Source organism: Chlorocebus sabaeus, chromosome 16 (assembly GCF_047675955.1).
Source record: "Chlorocebus sabaeus isolate Y175 chromosome 16, mChlSab1.0.hap1, whole genome shotgun sequence".
Taxonomy (NCBI): Eukaryota; Metazoa; Chordata; class Mammalia; order Primates; family Cercopithecidae; genus Chlorocebus; species Chlorocebus sabaeus.
In genome coordinates this window covers 39,282,724-39,300,080 of record NC_132919.1, presented here as the reverse complement: position 1 = coordinate 39,300,080, position 17,357 = coordinate 39,282,724, and the positions used below count along the sequence as shown (strand labels likewise).

General features: G+C 39.9%; 1 protein-coding gene and 1 pseudogene across 2 annotated transcripts in view; both read right to left on the bottom strand.

Annotated features, from left to right (window-relative positions):
• SKA2 (spindle and kinetochore associated complex subunit 2) overlaps window positions 1-17,357 on the bottom strand; it is a 39,703-nt gene that overhangs the window by 7,260 nt on the left and 15,086 nt on the right. Inside the window, exons 2-3 of one of the 2 annotated variants that reach the window (XM_008011257.3) lie at window positions 7,827-7,913; window positions 1,790-1,966 (exon numbers count right to left, since the gene is read on the bottom strand). In XM_008011257.3, the coding sequence (XP_008009448.3) occupies window positions 1,790-1,966; window positions 7,827-7,913 (264 nt within the window). The remainder of the gene's footprint in view (window positions 1-1,789; window positions 1,967-7,826; window positions 7,914-17,357) is intronic. The other variant, XM_073004891.1, reaches the window with a different exon arrangement.
• On the bottom strand, window positions 5,837-6,000 carry LOC119622245 (U2 spliceosomal RNA; annotated as a pseudogene).

The following is a 17,357-nucleotide window of genomic DNA, read 5'->3' as shown; positions in this document are numbered from 1 at the left end:
TCCTTCTGCCCCAAATAGATGGAACTACCAGCATGCACTCCCATGCCCAGTAAATTTAAAATATTTTTTTCTTTTTTCTTAGTAGATACAGGGTCTCACTATGTTGTCCAGGCTAGTCTCAAACTCCTGGCCTCAACTGAGGTCAACTGCCTTGACCTCCCAAAGTGCCGAGATTATAGGCATGAGCCACTGTGCCCAGCATACTATCTCACTTTTAAAGTAGTAGGTACAAGACTTACTATAGCCAACATTTCCCAATTTGGTCATCATTGATTCTAAAATATGACCACCTCTTTCAAGTTTTATAACTTTTAAATCATTTCTTCTTATTTGCCATAACGTGATCCAAAGTAAAAGCTCCCTTAGTTTTCAGCCTTTGACATAAGTATTGTTCATTTCAGGTATTTCTTCAACTGAAAACCTTTACAGATAGTCAGATGATTGAAATCCTCCATCACTGGCTGGATACGGTGGCTCACGCCTGTAATCCCAGCACTTTGGGAGGCCGAGGCGTGCGGATCACGAGGTCAGGAAATCAAGATCATCCTGCCTAACACGATGAAACCCTGTGTCTACTAAAACTGCAAAAAATTAGCCGGGCATAGTGGCAGGCACCTGTAATTCCAGCTATTCTGGAGGCTGAGGCAGGAGAATCACTTGAACCCGGTAGGCAGAGGTTGCAGTGAGCCGAGGTCGTGCCATTGCACTCCAGCCTGGGAAACGAGTAAAACTTCATCTCAAAAAAAAAAAGAAATCTTTTATCACTATACAACTACTTTTATGTACCAATTTGTAGTCTCAAAAATATACCATCAATTTATTATATCCAGTGGGGGAAATCTGTAGATATTCAAAATACCATTTTCTCTTTGCCCTCTCACCCATGTTTATTCTGTGCTTCAAAAAATTTATGGTTCTATACAGATATGTTGTCATGTACATCTGGAACTATACTTAATCAGCTATTTGTTTCCTAAGAACAAGGTTATGTGCTCTATTGTCAGGCACATATAATGAAGAATGTGTGATCTGAGATGATTTATAAAAGCTTATATACATACTATTTTTGCATTTAATTTACTAGGATGTAACACAACCCTTACTGTTTTAAATTCTATCTCCCCGTTACCTCTATTCCCTGTTTAATTTGCCCTTTCTTCCTCTGCCATTCATCTCCTTGTGATTATAACAGATACATCTTAGGTATCATTTTATCGTTCTAAGCAGATGTTATTCTGTTTTTTCCCCTCCATTTGCAATATAAAGTATTCTTGATCAAACTGACCTGGGTAATTAACCTTTCTGATTTACTCTAGCTATAAGCCCATAATTCAAAGTATCTTAAGCCAAAATTTAGTGCAAAGTTGGCAAATAAATATCACATATGCCTTCCTCCTTCCCATGCTCGTGGCAGACAGTGCTATTATTCTGCCATGCCCAGACACAGCTCCTTAATACAGCACTCTAACCAACCATTTTCTAGACATCTCATTCTCACTAGTACTTGCAGGAGCCAGCTAAGCTGCTAGATTTAGTAAGTATTACCAAGTTTTCTGCCATGGTTACATAATTCAAGACGGCACACTTCTTTATTAACCATGTCAAGTCCAAATGCTTATTTCTGAATAAACAGAAATAAGAGCTATTATACTTCAGGGTATCAGGAAAATCTTTCAATAGTTCAAACTGACTGCTGAGTTTCAAAGTTTAAGTTACAGCAAGTGTATTTTTCAAGGCAACACTCAGAGCTAAATTTATACAAATCTAACCTGTCAATTGAAAGCATTACCTCCAAGTCTGTTTGCTTCTGTAGTTTTTGTATCACATTCATAGTTTTATTCACAGTAGCACATATGCGGCTCTTAGTCTCTTCCTGCTCAACAGCAACTGGTTTAAAGCGGGCATACAAAGTTTGATATCGAGACTTTATTGCTGACAATTCCTTTAAGAGTGTAACTGGATTTTTCTACATCAGGAAAAAAATTAACATGTATTAAATTATGAAAGATTAAGCTTTTTAAGAATTAAAATACTGTATACATACAACACATTCTACCATCCATTTAATTGAACACTGTTGAGTATTTAATTATGCAGCCACATGACATCAGATGGGCAATGGGGAAGCGAGAAAAGTATAAGACCTAGATCCTATTCTCAAGAAATTTATAGCCTAGGTACAGAAATAACCCACCAAAAAAATTAGCACTATTAAACAGCAAATAAGGGTCACCTTAGATACATAACATTTGATGCATAGTTCACAATAATAAATTATATATTTCTAAAATACAATTCTAAATGCTATTCGGAAGGCAATAAAAGACACTATTTATACTTGTTCTTAAAGAATAAGACAACATGAAACTACTTATAAAACTTTTTTTTTTTTTTGAGACGGAGTCTCACTCTGTTGCCCAGGCTGGAGTGCAGTGGCACGATCTTGGCTCACTGCAAGCTCGGTCTTCTGGGTTCACGTCATTCTCCTGCCTCAGCCTCCGGAGTAGCTGGGACTACAGGTGCCTGCCACCATGTCTGGCTAATTTTTTTATATTTTTAGTAGAGACGGGGTTGCACCGTGTTAACCAGGATGTTCTTGATTTCCCGACCTCGTGATCCGCATGCCTCGGCCTGCCAAAGTGCTGAGATTACAGGCGAGAGCCACCGCGCCCGGCCAAAATTCGTAAACATACTATCATGGGGATAAAGTATGTATAAATATCAATTTATTTATATATATACAAAATATAAAATTCATGCCAACCCAACTGTATTTATAAACTATATTGGTTTCCCAGATTTATTTTGTAATATAAATTACCACTATTCCATAAAAGACATTTCAATTGGGCCCCTTCTGCCACTTGGTAATTCTTTTCTTTCTTTTAAATTTTTTTTTTTTTTTTTAATAGAAACAGAAATCTCACTCTGTCGCCCAGGCTGGTCTTAAACTCCTGGCCTTAAGCGATCCTTCTGCATCAGTCTCCCAAAGTGCTAGAATTACAGGTGTGAGCCACTGCACCCTGTCAGATTTCTTTTTTTATGATTAGGTAAGATTCATGTATTTTCAGGCCCACCAAGTGACAGCACAATTAATAAAAAGATCTATACCATAACTGTAAATTTTCGCAGGATAGAAAAAATATTCTGAAACTTCCAGGTCATAGGTAAGGGACCGGGGTAGGCTGAGAAGGAAAGCACAGACAAAGGATCAGGAATGAGAATGGCATCTATTTTTCTTTTTTTTTTTTTTTTTGAGACGGAGTCTTGCTCTGTCACCCAAGCTGGAGTGCAGTGGTCGGATCTCAGCTCACTGCAAGCTCCACCTCCCGGGTTCATGCCATTCTCCTGCCTCAGCCTCCCTAGTAGCTGGGACTACAGGCGCCCGCCACCTCGCCCGGCTAGTTTTTTGTATTTTTTTTTTAGTAGAGACGGGGTTTCACCATGTTAGCCAGGATGGTCTCGATCTCCTGACCTTGTGATCCGCCCGTCTCGGCCTCCCAAAGTGCTGGGATTACAGGCTTGAGCCACCGCGCCCGGCCGGCATCTATTTTTCAACAGCAACAATAGAAGCTAGAAAGCCACGAAGTAATGATGTTAAAATTAAGAGAAAATCTCCAATCTAGAATTCTATATTGAACAAAACCATTCATCAAATAAAAGGTTAAAGGGTGCAATAAAGACTTTTTCAAACATTCAGCATCTCAAAAAGTTAGCTTGCTGTGTAATCTTCCTTGGGAAGCATCTAAAGGATATACTTCCAGATCAAAGAAATAAACCACCAAAGAGTGAAACGTATGATCCAACACAGGAGTAAAACAAAGGGAAATACCAAAATAATGGTAAAGAAATCCCAGAAATGCCAGGCGTGGCGGCTCATGACTATAATCTCAACACTTGAACTGCTGGGCTCAAGTGATCCTCCCACCTCAGCCTCCCAAGTAGCTGGGACTACAAGTGTGAGCTACTACAACAGGGTTATAGTAGGAGATTATTATTAGTGATAACAGCTAACATATAGCACTTACTCTGGACTAAACAGTTATATATATTAACTAATTCTCTTTCAACCTCTGAGGTAGGTAGTAATATTTCCATTTTACAGATGAGGAAATTAAAGTACAGAAAGGTTGACTGACTTGGCTAAAATCACAATGCTAATAAGAGGCAGAGCCGGGATGTGAAGTATAACAGTTCGTATCCAGGAAATTAGTAGATGTTTCAGATGAGGAAAAATAAAAATGCAATACAAGCAAACTATTTAGAAATATAAAGGAAATACCATAAGACACTGAGATGAAGTGGTATCCTCGAAGGTGGGAATGTGAAGCATTATTCTTTGTAATTATAAGCTTTATATTTCTGTAACTCTTCAAATATATTCAAGAATTAATTTGACAAAAATAAAAGTTTAGGCCAGGGGTGATGACTCACACCTATAATCCCAACACTTTGGGAGGCTGAGACAGGAGGATCACTTGAGCCCAGGCGAGACCAGCCTAGTAAACATGGCAAAACCCCATCCCTACTAAAATGCAAAAAATTAGAACCAGGTGTGTTGGCACACACCTGTATTCCCACCTACTCAGGAGACTGAGGTGGGAGGATCACCTGAGCCCAGGAGGTTGAGGCTGCAGTCAGCCGTGATCATGCCACTGCACTCCAGTCTGGGCAACAGAGTGAGACTTTATCTGGGGGTGGGGGGAAATGTTTAACACTGGGAGGGAAATTGGTAGGAGGGAAGAAATCATCTTCCTCATGAGGTGATAATGAATTACATAACTTAATTATAAACGATCTTTAGGTAACTGGAATGTAGCTCAGTAGTAAAATATGCAGAGATCTGTACATATTAATATAACTCAGGAGAAGGATGAGTTCCCCAAATACAGAATCATACAGGAAAAAATAAAAGTGGCAAGAACTAATCCTTGAGGATCTCACAAAACTAGGAAAGGAAAGCATATGCTTGATAAATCAAGCATAAGAAATAAATGGCCATAGAGCTAAAAGAGGACAGGGTAGTTAGGCAGCTACCCATAATACATGTTTTTATGACATTAGCTCAATCAATAAGACTGACATGGCAGTGAGTAATTTAGGACAACATGATTTGCATTTATGGCCTGTTTATGACAGGTTAGGACTGTGGTTAGGACTTAGCAACATACCACAAAGGAAAAAACTGTTGTGCATATAGCCTGTTTTATTTGAGTAACTGGCGCTTGGGAACCACTACATCCTTTTTTTTTTTTTTTTTTTTTTTGAGACGGAGTTTTGCTCTTGTTGCCCAGGCTGGCGTGCAATGGCGGGATCTCAGCTCACCGCAACCTTTGCTTCCCAGGTTCAAGCAATTCTCTTGCCTCAGCCTCCCAAGTAGCTGGGATTACAGGCATATGTGCCACCATGCCCGGCTAATTTTGTATTTTTTTTTTTTTTTTTTTAGTAGAGATGGGGTTTCTCCATGTTGGTCAGGCTGGTCTTGAACTCCTGACCTCAGGTCATCCACCTGCCTTGGCCTCCCAAAGTGCTGGGATTACAGGTATGAGCCACCGCGCCTGGCCAGGAGCCTCTATATTCTTTTATTAGTGTTCGTAAACTGTAGTGTTTGTAAACTTTTATTAGTGTTTGCTGCACTTTAGTTAATTTTGTGCCTATAATACTTCAATTTAGGGTTTTACTTATCATAAGTGGATGATAAAAGGTTACAAGAATTGTTGGACAAGGTGGCTCACACCTGTAATCTCAACACTTTTTTTTTTAGCTGGGTGTGGTGGTATGTGCCTATAGTTCCAGGCACGTGGCAGACTGAGGTGGGAGGACTGCTTGAACCCAGGAAGTCAAGGCTGAAGTGAGCTGAGATTTTGTCACTGCACTCCAGCCTGGTGACAGAGTGAGACCCTGTCTTAAAAACACACACATACACACGCATATACAGAGTCTTTAAACTGATAAGAACAGATACTACACTTGATCTTAGCCAAAAGGCTGAGAAGCAATGTCACACCAATCTTTAAGACAAAAGAAAGAAAGAAAGGAAGGGGAGGCAGGGGGAGGAAAGGAAAGGAACAAAGGAATGGAAGGGAAGGGAGGAAAGAAAGGAAGAAAAGGAAGGAAGGGGCCAGGTGTGGTAGCTCACGACTGTAATCCCAGCATTTTAGGAGGCTGAGGCAGGTGGATCACTTGAGGTCAGGAGTTCGAGACCAGCCTGACTAACACGGTGAAACCCCATCTCTAATAAAAAATACAAAAATTAGCCGAGCATGGTGGCCTGCGCCTGTAATCCCAGCTACTCAGGAGGCTGAAGAGGGAGAATCCCTTGAACCTGGGAGGTCGAGGCTGCAGTGACCCAAGATCGTACCACTGAACTCCAGCCTGGGCAACAGAAGGAAGGGAAAGGAAGGGAAGAGAGGAAAGGGAGGGAGAAGAAGGACGGGAGGAAGGAAAAGAGGGAGGGAGGGAGGGAAGGAAGGAAGGAGGGAAAGAGGGAAGGAGGGAAGGAAGGAAGGAAAGGAGGAAGGGAGGAAAAGAGGGTAAGGGGAAGGGAAGGAAGAGAGAAAAAGAGAGGGAGGGAGGGAGGAAGAGAGAGAAAGACAGGGAGGGCGAGAGAGAAAGAAAAAAAAAGAAAAGGAAGAAAAAAGAGAAAGAGAGAGAAAAGAATAGGGAGCTAGAACAGTACAAACTACACTCCCATAGAATTCTAGCATTCCATGAAATAAACAGTAAAAACTGAACATTCATGAAATTTTCCCAATTTTGTATAAAATGTTAGTTTAACTTGTACTTCTACCCAATCCAAAAAAATTTTTTTAATTTTATGGAATTTTTTTTAACTGTAAAACGCAATATTTCTCGTCTGCTGGCAAGTGCTATCAAAGACAAATATTGGTTGGGCGTGGTGGCTCATGTCTATAATCCCCACACTTTGAGAGGCTAAGGTAGGCGGATCACTTGAGGTCAGGAGTTCGAGACCAGCCTGGCCAACATGGTGAAACCCCGTCTCTACTAAAGATACAAAAAAAAAAAAAAAAAAATTAGCCAAGCATTGTGGCACACACCTGTAATCCCAGCTACTTGGGAGACTGAGGCAAGAGAATCGCTTGAACCCAGGAAGTGGAGGTTGTGGTGAGCTGAGATTGCACCACTGTACTATCAGCCTGGGTGACAGAATGATCCATCTCAAAAAAAAAAAAAAAAAAGATAATAAGCCTGATACCTGGGCTTTGGGGGAAAAAAAGATACACATTATTAAATTAGTGATTTTAGTGTTAATGTTAACAGATGATGCTTGGAGATTACTTGCTTTCACCCCCATGGACATGTATGTATACAATTTTATGACATAAAGCAGAGTTAATGTTTCTAATCAACCTAAACTTAGAATAATTAAATACATAGCTTTATGTGGAAATCACTATTCATAAAATACAACTAAAAAATCTAATAGTGTATCATTACCTTCCTCAGAGAATATGCTGAATGCTAGGACTTCTCCCCTCAAACTTACTGAAGAACAACTGCCCTAGAGGTACCTATATTCTCTCTTGGAATTTCAGGGGCTGCCACAGTGGCTTGTACCTCTGAACTCAATGATTATTTTTTAAAGGTTGGGGGAAAAAAGTAGCCACAAATTTCATGGACTATTGATACTATTTCTCCAGTATACTATAACCAAGCTTCCAACACAATGACAAGATTTTAAGATTCTATAAACTTAATAATATAATTCTTATGATCTATTACTATTAGGAATGCTATCAGAAAATTCTAAAGTGTTCAGTTAAGGCTTTTTTTTTTTTTTTAAGCTTATTTATTTCGGAGATTACCTCGCTTGCTGAATCAGGATGATTAGTCTTGATTTCATATTCCAACCTGTACTGAATGTAATCCAGATCAGACTCAGCTTTCTGGAACTAAAGATCACCACAAATCATTATTGTATAAACCAAAAGACTAATAGTAAACATGATACTTTATTTTTTCTCTTTACATTTGTTAGTATTTCAATAAGTGATACATACTCATTTGAAAATGTGGAAATAAAAAGTATATAAAATATCCATTATCCATAATAACTATGCTCTATTAAAAATTTAAAAAGTAGTTAACATTTTAAAGTCATTTCTGTATGCCTCTGTCTTACATTTTGAGCCAAAATCAAGATACTGAGTAGTCATTGTCAGATATTAATACAAAAAACTAATAAACTAATATAAAAAAGTTTTTTGTAATTAATACAAAAAACTTCAAGAATTTCCTAGGGTCACTGATACTCTCATCAGTTAGGCAGTGTTTTTCTGCCTCTGGCAGAAAATACAGTTTCAAGTTAAAACACAGAACAAATTTATTTCAGGAATACTCATATTGTTACCTTTATTTGCAATCCCATTGATCAAAGAGCTACAGCTATGTGCCACGAAAATTAAGACGGCTTAAAAAGTCACAAATTTCACAAGAAAAGCTACATACGATATAGGAGTAATAGTCTGAATAACGCCAATTTACTGAACCTGGGTGCCAGCATGGGAACTTGATCTGTAGTAAACCTCCAAGGAAGAAAAAAGGGGAGAAGGCCATTATGGATACCACCCTGAGGCCATTATGGATATAGGATGCCTGAATTAAAGTGAAAAGTTACATTTAAAAATATCAATATCTGCCGGGCACAGTGGTTCATTCTTGTAATCCCAGCACTTTGGGAGGCCAAGGCGGGTGGATCACCTGAGGTCAGGAGTTTGAGACCAGCCTGGCTGACATGGCGAAACCTCGTGTCTACTAAAAATACAAAAATTAGCTGTGCATGGTGGCAGGAGCCTGTAATCCCAGTTACTCGGGAGACTGAGGCAGGAGAATTGCTTGAACCCTGGAGGTGGAGGCTGCAGTGAGCCAAGATTGTGACACTGCACTCCAGCCTGGGCGACAAGCGTGAAACTCCGTCTCCATAAAAAATAATATTAAGTATTTGGGGCCAGGCGTGGTGGCTCATCCCTGTAATCCCAGCACTTGGGCAGCTGAGGCGGGCAGGTCACTTGAGCCCAGGAGTTCAAGGCTAGCCTGGTCAACATAGCAAAAACCCATCTCTACTAAAAATACTAAAATTAGCTGGGCATAGTGGCATGTGCCTGTGGTCCCAGCTATTTGGGTAGAGCTGAGGCACTAGAATCGGTTGAACTGAGCAGGCGGAAGTTGCAGTGAGCCAAGATCGGCCACTGCACTCCTGCCTGGGTGACAGAGCAAGACTCTATCTCATAAATAAGTAAATAAATAGACATCAATATTTGGAATACCATGCTGTTATTGAAAATGATGGTATACAAAAAAATACTTAAGGGGGAGCTTTCACATTTTGCTCTATTTCTGTAGGATTTGTAATGAAAATGATGGTATACAACAAAATACAGGGGGGCTTTCACATTTTACTCTATTTCTGTAGTATTTGTAATGAACAGCTATTTAACCTTTTAAAAGGCCATCAGTTTTTAAAATGATAATATATAGACAGATTTGACATGACACTATATTTATGACTTGTTAAATACAAAAACAGCCTTAAGTATGTTATGGCCTCTTTTTGTAAAAGAAGTGTATACATACAGAAAGTTGAGACAGATACGTGACAGTGTTAAAAAGAAGTTTATTTTTCTTTTTTATGAGACAGGGTTTGCTCTGTAGCCCAGGCTGAAGTGTTGTGGCACCATCATAGCTCACTGCAGTCTCAAACTCCTGGGCTCATGGGATCCTAGCCCTTCCGAGTACACCTGGGACTACAGGCACATGCCATGGCACCCAGCTAATTTTTGATTTTTTGTAGAGACAGGATCTCATTATGTTGCCCATGCTGGGCTCAAGCAGTCCTCCTGCCTCAGCCTCCCAAAGTGCTGGGATTGCAGGTGTGAGCCACCGTGTCCAGCCTAAAAGTAGTTTATTTCTGCAAGTGGTATATCAATGAATTATTCGTAACTTCTTGAACTTCAGCATCTTTTACAGGACCTTAAAGCATATATTGCCTTGAGTTTATCAGGGATATAACCATGGTCCTTAGAGTTTACTACAGAAAGGAAAACATGAGTTCCACAGGCATGGTCTCCTATTTCTAGCCCAAAACATAGGAGGCTGTTTGCTGGGAGGGTGCTGCTCTTATTATGAACTTTATTACTGAACTAAAGATTGATTCTCGAAATCGTGAAGCCTAAGTGGAAGGAGAAAAACTGTTAAAAGCAGTTCTCAGGTCTAACAAGAAAAGATGTACAGTTATTTTTAGTATATAAAAAGTTCTATTAGGGGCCGGGTGCAGTGGCTCATGCCTGTAATCCCAGCATTTTGGGAGGCCGAGGCGGGCAGATCACGAGGTCAGGAGATCGAGACCATCCTGGCTAACATGGTGAAACCCTGTCTCTACTAAAAATACAAAATAATTAGCCGGGCGTGACGGCAGGCGCCTGTAGTCCCAGCTACTCAGGAGGCTGAGGCAGGAGAAAGTCATGAACCTGGGAGACAGAGCTTGCAGTGAGCCGAGATCACACCACTGCACTCCAGCCTCGGTGACAGAGCAAGACTCTGTCTCAAAAAAAAAAAAAAAAAAAAAAAAGGTTCTATTAAGACCTTACTTTCAAATGTAGAGTAAGACAAAATGGCTGTCAGAAATTCAAATGCTTCTAAGGTCAGAAGCTGTCATCACTGAACAGAATTTCAGAAATAAACTGGTTTCCATCACTAATAATTTCTCTTATCATTGACCTAAATTGGAATGGAAAACTCTGTAATGACCAAAATTCTATCTTTATAGCCAAAACTTGGTGGGGAGGGTACAGATAAAAGAAAGAGAAAGTTTTTGTTTTTAAACATATTTTCCAGGTCAATATCTGATTTCTATCTCTAACATCAGGGAGTCGTTCTAAGCCAGAAAAATTAATGTTGGGTACATAATTACAAAGTGTGTTTAAAATGATTTCCAAAAAGTGGAAGCTTTTCATTTATCCTATGTATTTGTCAGATGAGATGCCATGATTAATCAATAATTACACTTTCTTAAAAATACTAATGTTTGTGTTTGTGTGTGTATTAAGAAATTCCTATTAGCATAATTTCTCATACTAAGACATACTTAGGGATTATCTTTTCCTATAAATAAGAAAAGTACACTAACCCATCAAACATGTGGATGCAGAGAATGAGGAGACACCAAGAGCCAGAGCAAATCAAAGTTAACAAAGACTGTGAGCACTCAAGACCTGATTTTCTTGTTTGTCTTAATTACTAAACAGACCACAATTCCATAGCTTTTTTCAATGAGTTATATAACATTCTTAAGCACAACTTTAAATACGAGTCTTTAAAGCTTGTTTTAGTCATTTAGTTTACCATAAATTATGGAATTTGTGGCTCCAGAGATTCCTAAGACAATCTCTATTCTAGGAACCCTTAACATGTTTATGAAACAAATTATTAAGCTTACATATTATTTAACTTAATATTTTAGTTGTGCTTGAAGTTTAGCATAATCTCATGTAGTTCCTTGAACAGTAACTTTCCTTTTTTTATTTATTTATTTTTTTGAGAAGAGTTTTGCTCTGTCGCCCAGGCCGGAGTGCAGTGGCACAGTCTTGACTCACTACAACCTCTGCGTCCAGGGTTTAAGCAATTCTCCCTCAGCCTCCTGAGAGCTGGGACCACAGGCCTAAATTGTCCTAAATTTGGCAAGTGAGACCTCCAAGGTCTGAAAGATCTTTACAATAATCTAACGTATATGTCACAAAACATGATGAGTTTGGGGGACACAAAACTCCAAAATGTAGACTATATTCATATATATAAATATTATATATATTTTTTTTTCATTTTTTTTTTTTTTGAGACAAGGTCTCGCTCTGTCACACAGGCTGGAGTACAGTGGCAACATCTCGGCTCACTACAGCCCCAACCTCCCAGGCTCAAGAGATCTTCCCGCCTCAGCCTCCCAAGTAGCTGGGACTATAGGCACATGCCACTACGCCCAGCTGATTTTTGTATTTTTAGTAGAGACAGGGTTTCACTATATTGGCCAGGCTGGTCTCGAACTCCTGACCTCAGGCGAGCGGCCTGCCTCAGCCTCCCAAAGTTCTGGGATTACAGGTGTGAGTCACCGGCCCGGCATCTTTTTAAGAGAGGTTTCTGCTCTGGTTTCCTGTAATGCCTAAGGGCCCAAAATGTGTTAATCATCAAATGGTACCAAAAAGAGGCGGCTGCTACTTTTAAATAACTTCTATTTTAGGAAGATACCAAAGAGTACCCTTCTAATCAACGGTATGATGAAATCAACTAAACTGTCATTTTTTTTTCTTTTTTCTTTTCTGAGAGAGTCTCTGTCTTCTGTCATCCAGGCTGTAGTATAGTGGTGCGATCACTGCAACCTCCACCTCCGAAGTTCAGGCAATTCTCCTGCCTCAGCCTCTGAGTAGCTGGGATTACAGGCACCTGCCACCACACCCAGCTAATTTTTACTCATTTTAGTAAAATGGGATTTCACCATGTTGCCCAGGCTGGTCTCAAACTCTTGACCTCGAGTGATCTGCCATCCTTGGCCTCCCAAAGTGCTGGGATTACAGGTGCGGGCCATTGCCCCCAGCCTAAACTGTCAAGATTTTTTGCAAGACAATTATTAAACATAGCCATCATTACAAATTAAATTATATAAATTAGCCAGGCAAGGTGGCTGAAAAAATATTTTCCACGGTGCCCAGCCTGAAAAAAATTTTTTTTAAATTACATTTTTAAAAAATACAAAATAATTTTTAAAATATTTTTTAAAATTCTATCTTGTGTATTTATTTAATTTTATGTTTAAAAAATATTTTTGAGATGGAGTCTCGCTGTCCCCCAGGCTGGAGTGCAGTGGTGTGATCTCAGCTCACTGCAAGCTCCGCCTCCCAGGTTCACACCATTCTCCTGCTTCAGCCTCCCGAATAGCTGGGACTACAGGCACCAGCCACCACGCCGGCTAATTTTTTGTATTTTTAGTAGAGATGGGGTTTCACCGTGTTAGCCAGGATGGTCTCGATCTCCTGACCTTGTGATCTGCCTTGGCTTCCCAAAGTGTGGGAAATACAGGCATGAGCCACCATGCTCAGCCTAAAAAAATACATTTTTTAAAAATATAAAATAATTTTTTAAATATTTTTTTAAAAAGACAAGAAAAACAGCTTGTGCTAGGTTTGATGTGTACCTGTAGTCCCAGTTACTGAAAAAGCTGAAGCAGGAGGATTGCTTGAGCCCAGGAGTTCAAAGGCTGCAGTGTGTTATAATCTCTTCTGTGAATAGTCACTGTACAACAGCCTGGGCAATATAGTGAGACCCCATCTCCAAAATGAAGGGAGGAAGGAAGAAAAGAAAAACAGCTTGTGGGTAGAATGTTATCCTCTGTGGAAAATTGTAGAGAATATCTTGTAATAATACACAGGGACAGTACTGGCTTATTATTTTTTAGACCCAGTTTCACTCTTGTCTCCCCGGTTGGAGTGCAATGGCGCGATCTCGGGGCTCACTGCAACCTCTAACTCCCAGGTTCAAGCGATTCTCCTGCCTCAGCCTCCCAGGTAGCTGGGATTACAGGCGCCTGCTACCACGCCCAGCTCATTTTTTGTATTTTTAGTAGAGATGGGGTTTCGCCATGTTGGGCAGGCTGATCTCGAATTCCTCACCTCAGGTGATCCATCGGCCTCGGCCTCCCAAAGTGCTAGGATTACAGGTGTGAACCACTGCACCTGGCCAGTACTGGCTTATTAGTGAAGTCAGTGGGCTAGGGTGTAAGCAGGGGGCAAAAAAGATGCCAAAGAAATGTTGAGAGATAAAAAAATAATCTTTTTTTTTTCTTTTTTTTTTTAGACGGAGTCTCTCTCTGTTGCCAGGCTGGAGTGCAGTGGCACAATCTTGGCTGACTGCAACCTCCGCTTCCCGGGTTCAAGTGATTCTCATGCCTCACCCTCCCGAGTAGCTGGGACTACAGGCATGCGACATACCCAGCTAAGTTTTGTATTTTTAGTAGAGAAGGGGTTTCACCATGTTGGCCAGGCTGGTCTTGATCTTCTGACCTTGTGATCCGCCCACCTCAGCCTCCAAAAATGCTGGGATTACAGGTGTGAGCCACCATGCCCAGCCGAAAAATAATCTTAAATGTCTCTGCTCTGAACCCTTCATTTTATAAATGAGGAAATAGCGAAATAACTTGCCTCTAGTTCTATTTCCATTAATGTAGTTAGACAAAGTTATATATGACATTTAAGCCATTAAGAGTCACACATGTGGAAAAAACGTAAATTCTTTTTTATTTTTCTTTTTGAGACAGGGTCTTGCTTTGTTGCCCAGGTGAGTGCAGTGGCACGATCACAGCTCACTGCAGGCTCAACCTCCTGGACTCAAGAGATTCTCCTGCCTTAGTCTCCTGAGTAGCTGGGACTACATATGTCCACTACCAAACCCAGCTAATTTTTGTATTTTTTTGTACAGACAAGATCTCGCTATGTTACCCAGGCTGGACTTGAACTCCTGAGCTCAAACGATCCTCCCGCCTTAGCCTCCCAAAGTGCTGGAACTACAGATATAAGCCACCACGCCCATCCAAAAATGTACATTCTTCACCTAAAATTAAAGTTTTTTTAATGTTTTAGATTATCACTAAAGTTATAAAGCTAGTCAACTAAAAATTCCCTCTGAACACAATATGGTAGTATGGTACAGAAAAATAAAAGAATTGGGGTACACGGTAGAAAGTCTAGTCCTACTATCACTAACCAGCTATGTGGCCCTAGGTTAAGTCCCTCATTTCTTTGGGTCTCTCCTATCAAATGAGTTGGAATCTAAGATCCTTTTCAATACTAAAATTCTGTTATTTCTTTATACTACAAATAAACCCATTTGTAAAAAAGAAAAATGTTACCTTCTTCTAATAAATTAAAAATTTACATTTAAGCCTCAGATTTTAATGTTTATAGTGAAATCTAGTTCCTTGTTTTCTTCCTAAACAAAGATGACTTTTGCTTGTTTCAGCTACATAGTTTCTGTAGCCTGCCCATTGTTCTTCCCAAACACCAAAACCCTATAAGCAATATTGCACTACTCAGAACTATTTACACAGCAGAGACAATATTGATAGGGTTCTAGGGTCTGGTGATAAACAGAATTTTTTTTAGTTAGATGGCAGAAATTTACTAAGCAAATATGATAATCTAAAACTCATGAGTGTCTGATTAATAGTGCAAATTGATACTGATAAACATCATTCACAGACCTTTCAGTTATAAATCAGCCTCCTGGAAGCCTTGTAAATCAGTGAGGTTATTGTTTAACTTTTTACGGACACTGGAATATTTAAAATAAAACTAGTGATTTTTGTAAAGCTGAAGACATTCATATTTCAGAAACCAGTTTTCTCTAACATCAGTAATAAAAATAAAGGGGAAAAGTTTTATACTGATCTGAAAAGTGGTATATAAAATACAAGATTTAGCTGAAAAAAAGTCTATGGAAATCATGAAAGCACCCCAAGGGAAACCAGGTTACATTCTGCCAATTAGATTTCTGATTTTTGCCCCTATTTTGCAATATTTGCATTATAATTATAGTTGAGCATCCATAATCTGAAAATTCAAAATCTGAAATGGTCCAATGAATTCTGGATTTTGGAGCATTTCAGATTTTGGAATTTTGGATTAGGGATGCTCAATCAGTTGTTTTGTTTGTTTGTTGTTTCTTGAGACAGTGTCTCACTCTGTTGGCTAGGCTGGAGGGCAGGGGTGCAATCTCTGCTCACTGCAACCTCTGCCTTCCAGGCTCAAGGTATTCTCATGCCTCAGCCTCCCAAGTAGCTGGAACTACAGGCACACGACACAACATCTGGCTAATTTTTTGTATTTTTGGTAGAGATGGGGTTTCACCATTTTGCCCAGACTAGTCTTGACCTCCTGAGCTCAAGTGATCTGCCCGCTTTGGCCTCCTGAAGTGCTGAGATTACAGGCATGAGCCACCACACCCAGCCTGTACTAGTTTTTAATATGACCAGTTTAAGGCTTTCAGTAAGTGGCACAAGGTATTCCATATTACTCAACTATTAGGCAGCAAGGAGAAAAGAATATGTTGTGTTTGTCACAATATACTGTGTGGTCCCCAAACAACCCATAGATTATCATTGCCACAGTATGCTCTCCTACAAAGGACCAGTGCCCCTAAAGCTCCCAACACATCCTCTTGTGAGAGACCTTTTCTCAACAGCATTAAATTACATAAAGTGAAAAAAAGTATTTCAGGCTCACCTATGGTGGGCTAGGCATAGAGAGAAGAGTTGGTAGACAGGTGTGTTCTGGACTCACTAAATAGGCTTAGAAATGCATTTTCCGGCTGGGTGCAGTGGCTACGCCTGTAATCCCAGCACTTTGGGAGGCTGAGGTGGGCAGATCATGAGGTCAGGAAATGGAGACCATCCTGGCTAACACAGTGAAACCCCATCTCTACTTAAAATACAAAAAATTAGCCAGGCGTGGTGGCGGGCGCCTGTAGTCCCAGATATTTGGGAGGCTGAAGCAGGAGAATGGCATGAACCTGGGAGGTGGAGCTTGCAGTGAGCCAAGATCGTGCCACTGCACTCAAGCCTGTGCGACACAGCGAGACTCCGACTCAAAAAAAAAAAGAAATGCATTTTCCATAGAAACATTTTAAGGGAGAATTAAGCATCTTAATGGAACTAGTTAGGCTATAATCAAAAAACCTACTTTTATTTTTATTTTTAACTTTTTTTATTTTTGAGATGAGTTCATGAGCCCAGGCTAGTCTCGAAATCCTGAGCTCACACAATCCGCCCGCCTTGGCCTCCCAAAGTCCTAGGATTACAGGTGTGAGCCACCGCACCCGGCCAGAATCTACTTTTGTACATTATCTTCTCTTCGGTGTACATTTAGAATCACCTTTATCTACTCTCCTTTTACTTTGTTCATGGCTTTGGTTTACTATCTTCTGTATTATATTTTAAACACATATTTACATGGTAATGTCACGAAATGGTTTCAAACATCTTCCTGGCAAGAAATCTCTTCTTTTTTGTATCCTTAGTTTTTAATATACAGCCTAATGTGCAGTGACAAAAGGGAATAGATGAAAGAACAAGCATTCATTCATTTGAAAGAACAAACCACCTGGGAACCCAACTACTCTTTAAAACACGTTTTAAGGGAAATATTTCAAGTTCCCAGCAAGCAAAGGACCACTTATTTCATGTCTCCACAATCAAAATTGGTTTTTGCCTTTTTCTGCTGGAGAGAGTACTATTACTCATTCTCTCTTCCAAACAGAACAAATGCATGACTATGCTTGTCCAAAACAGATAAGCAGTA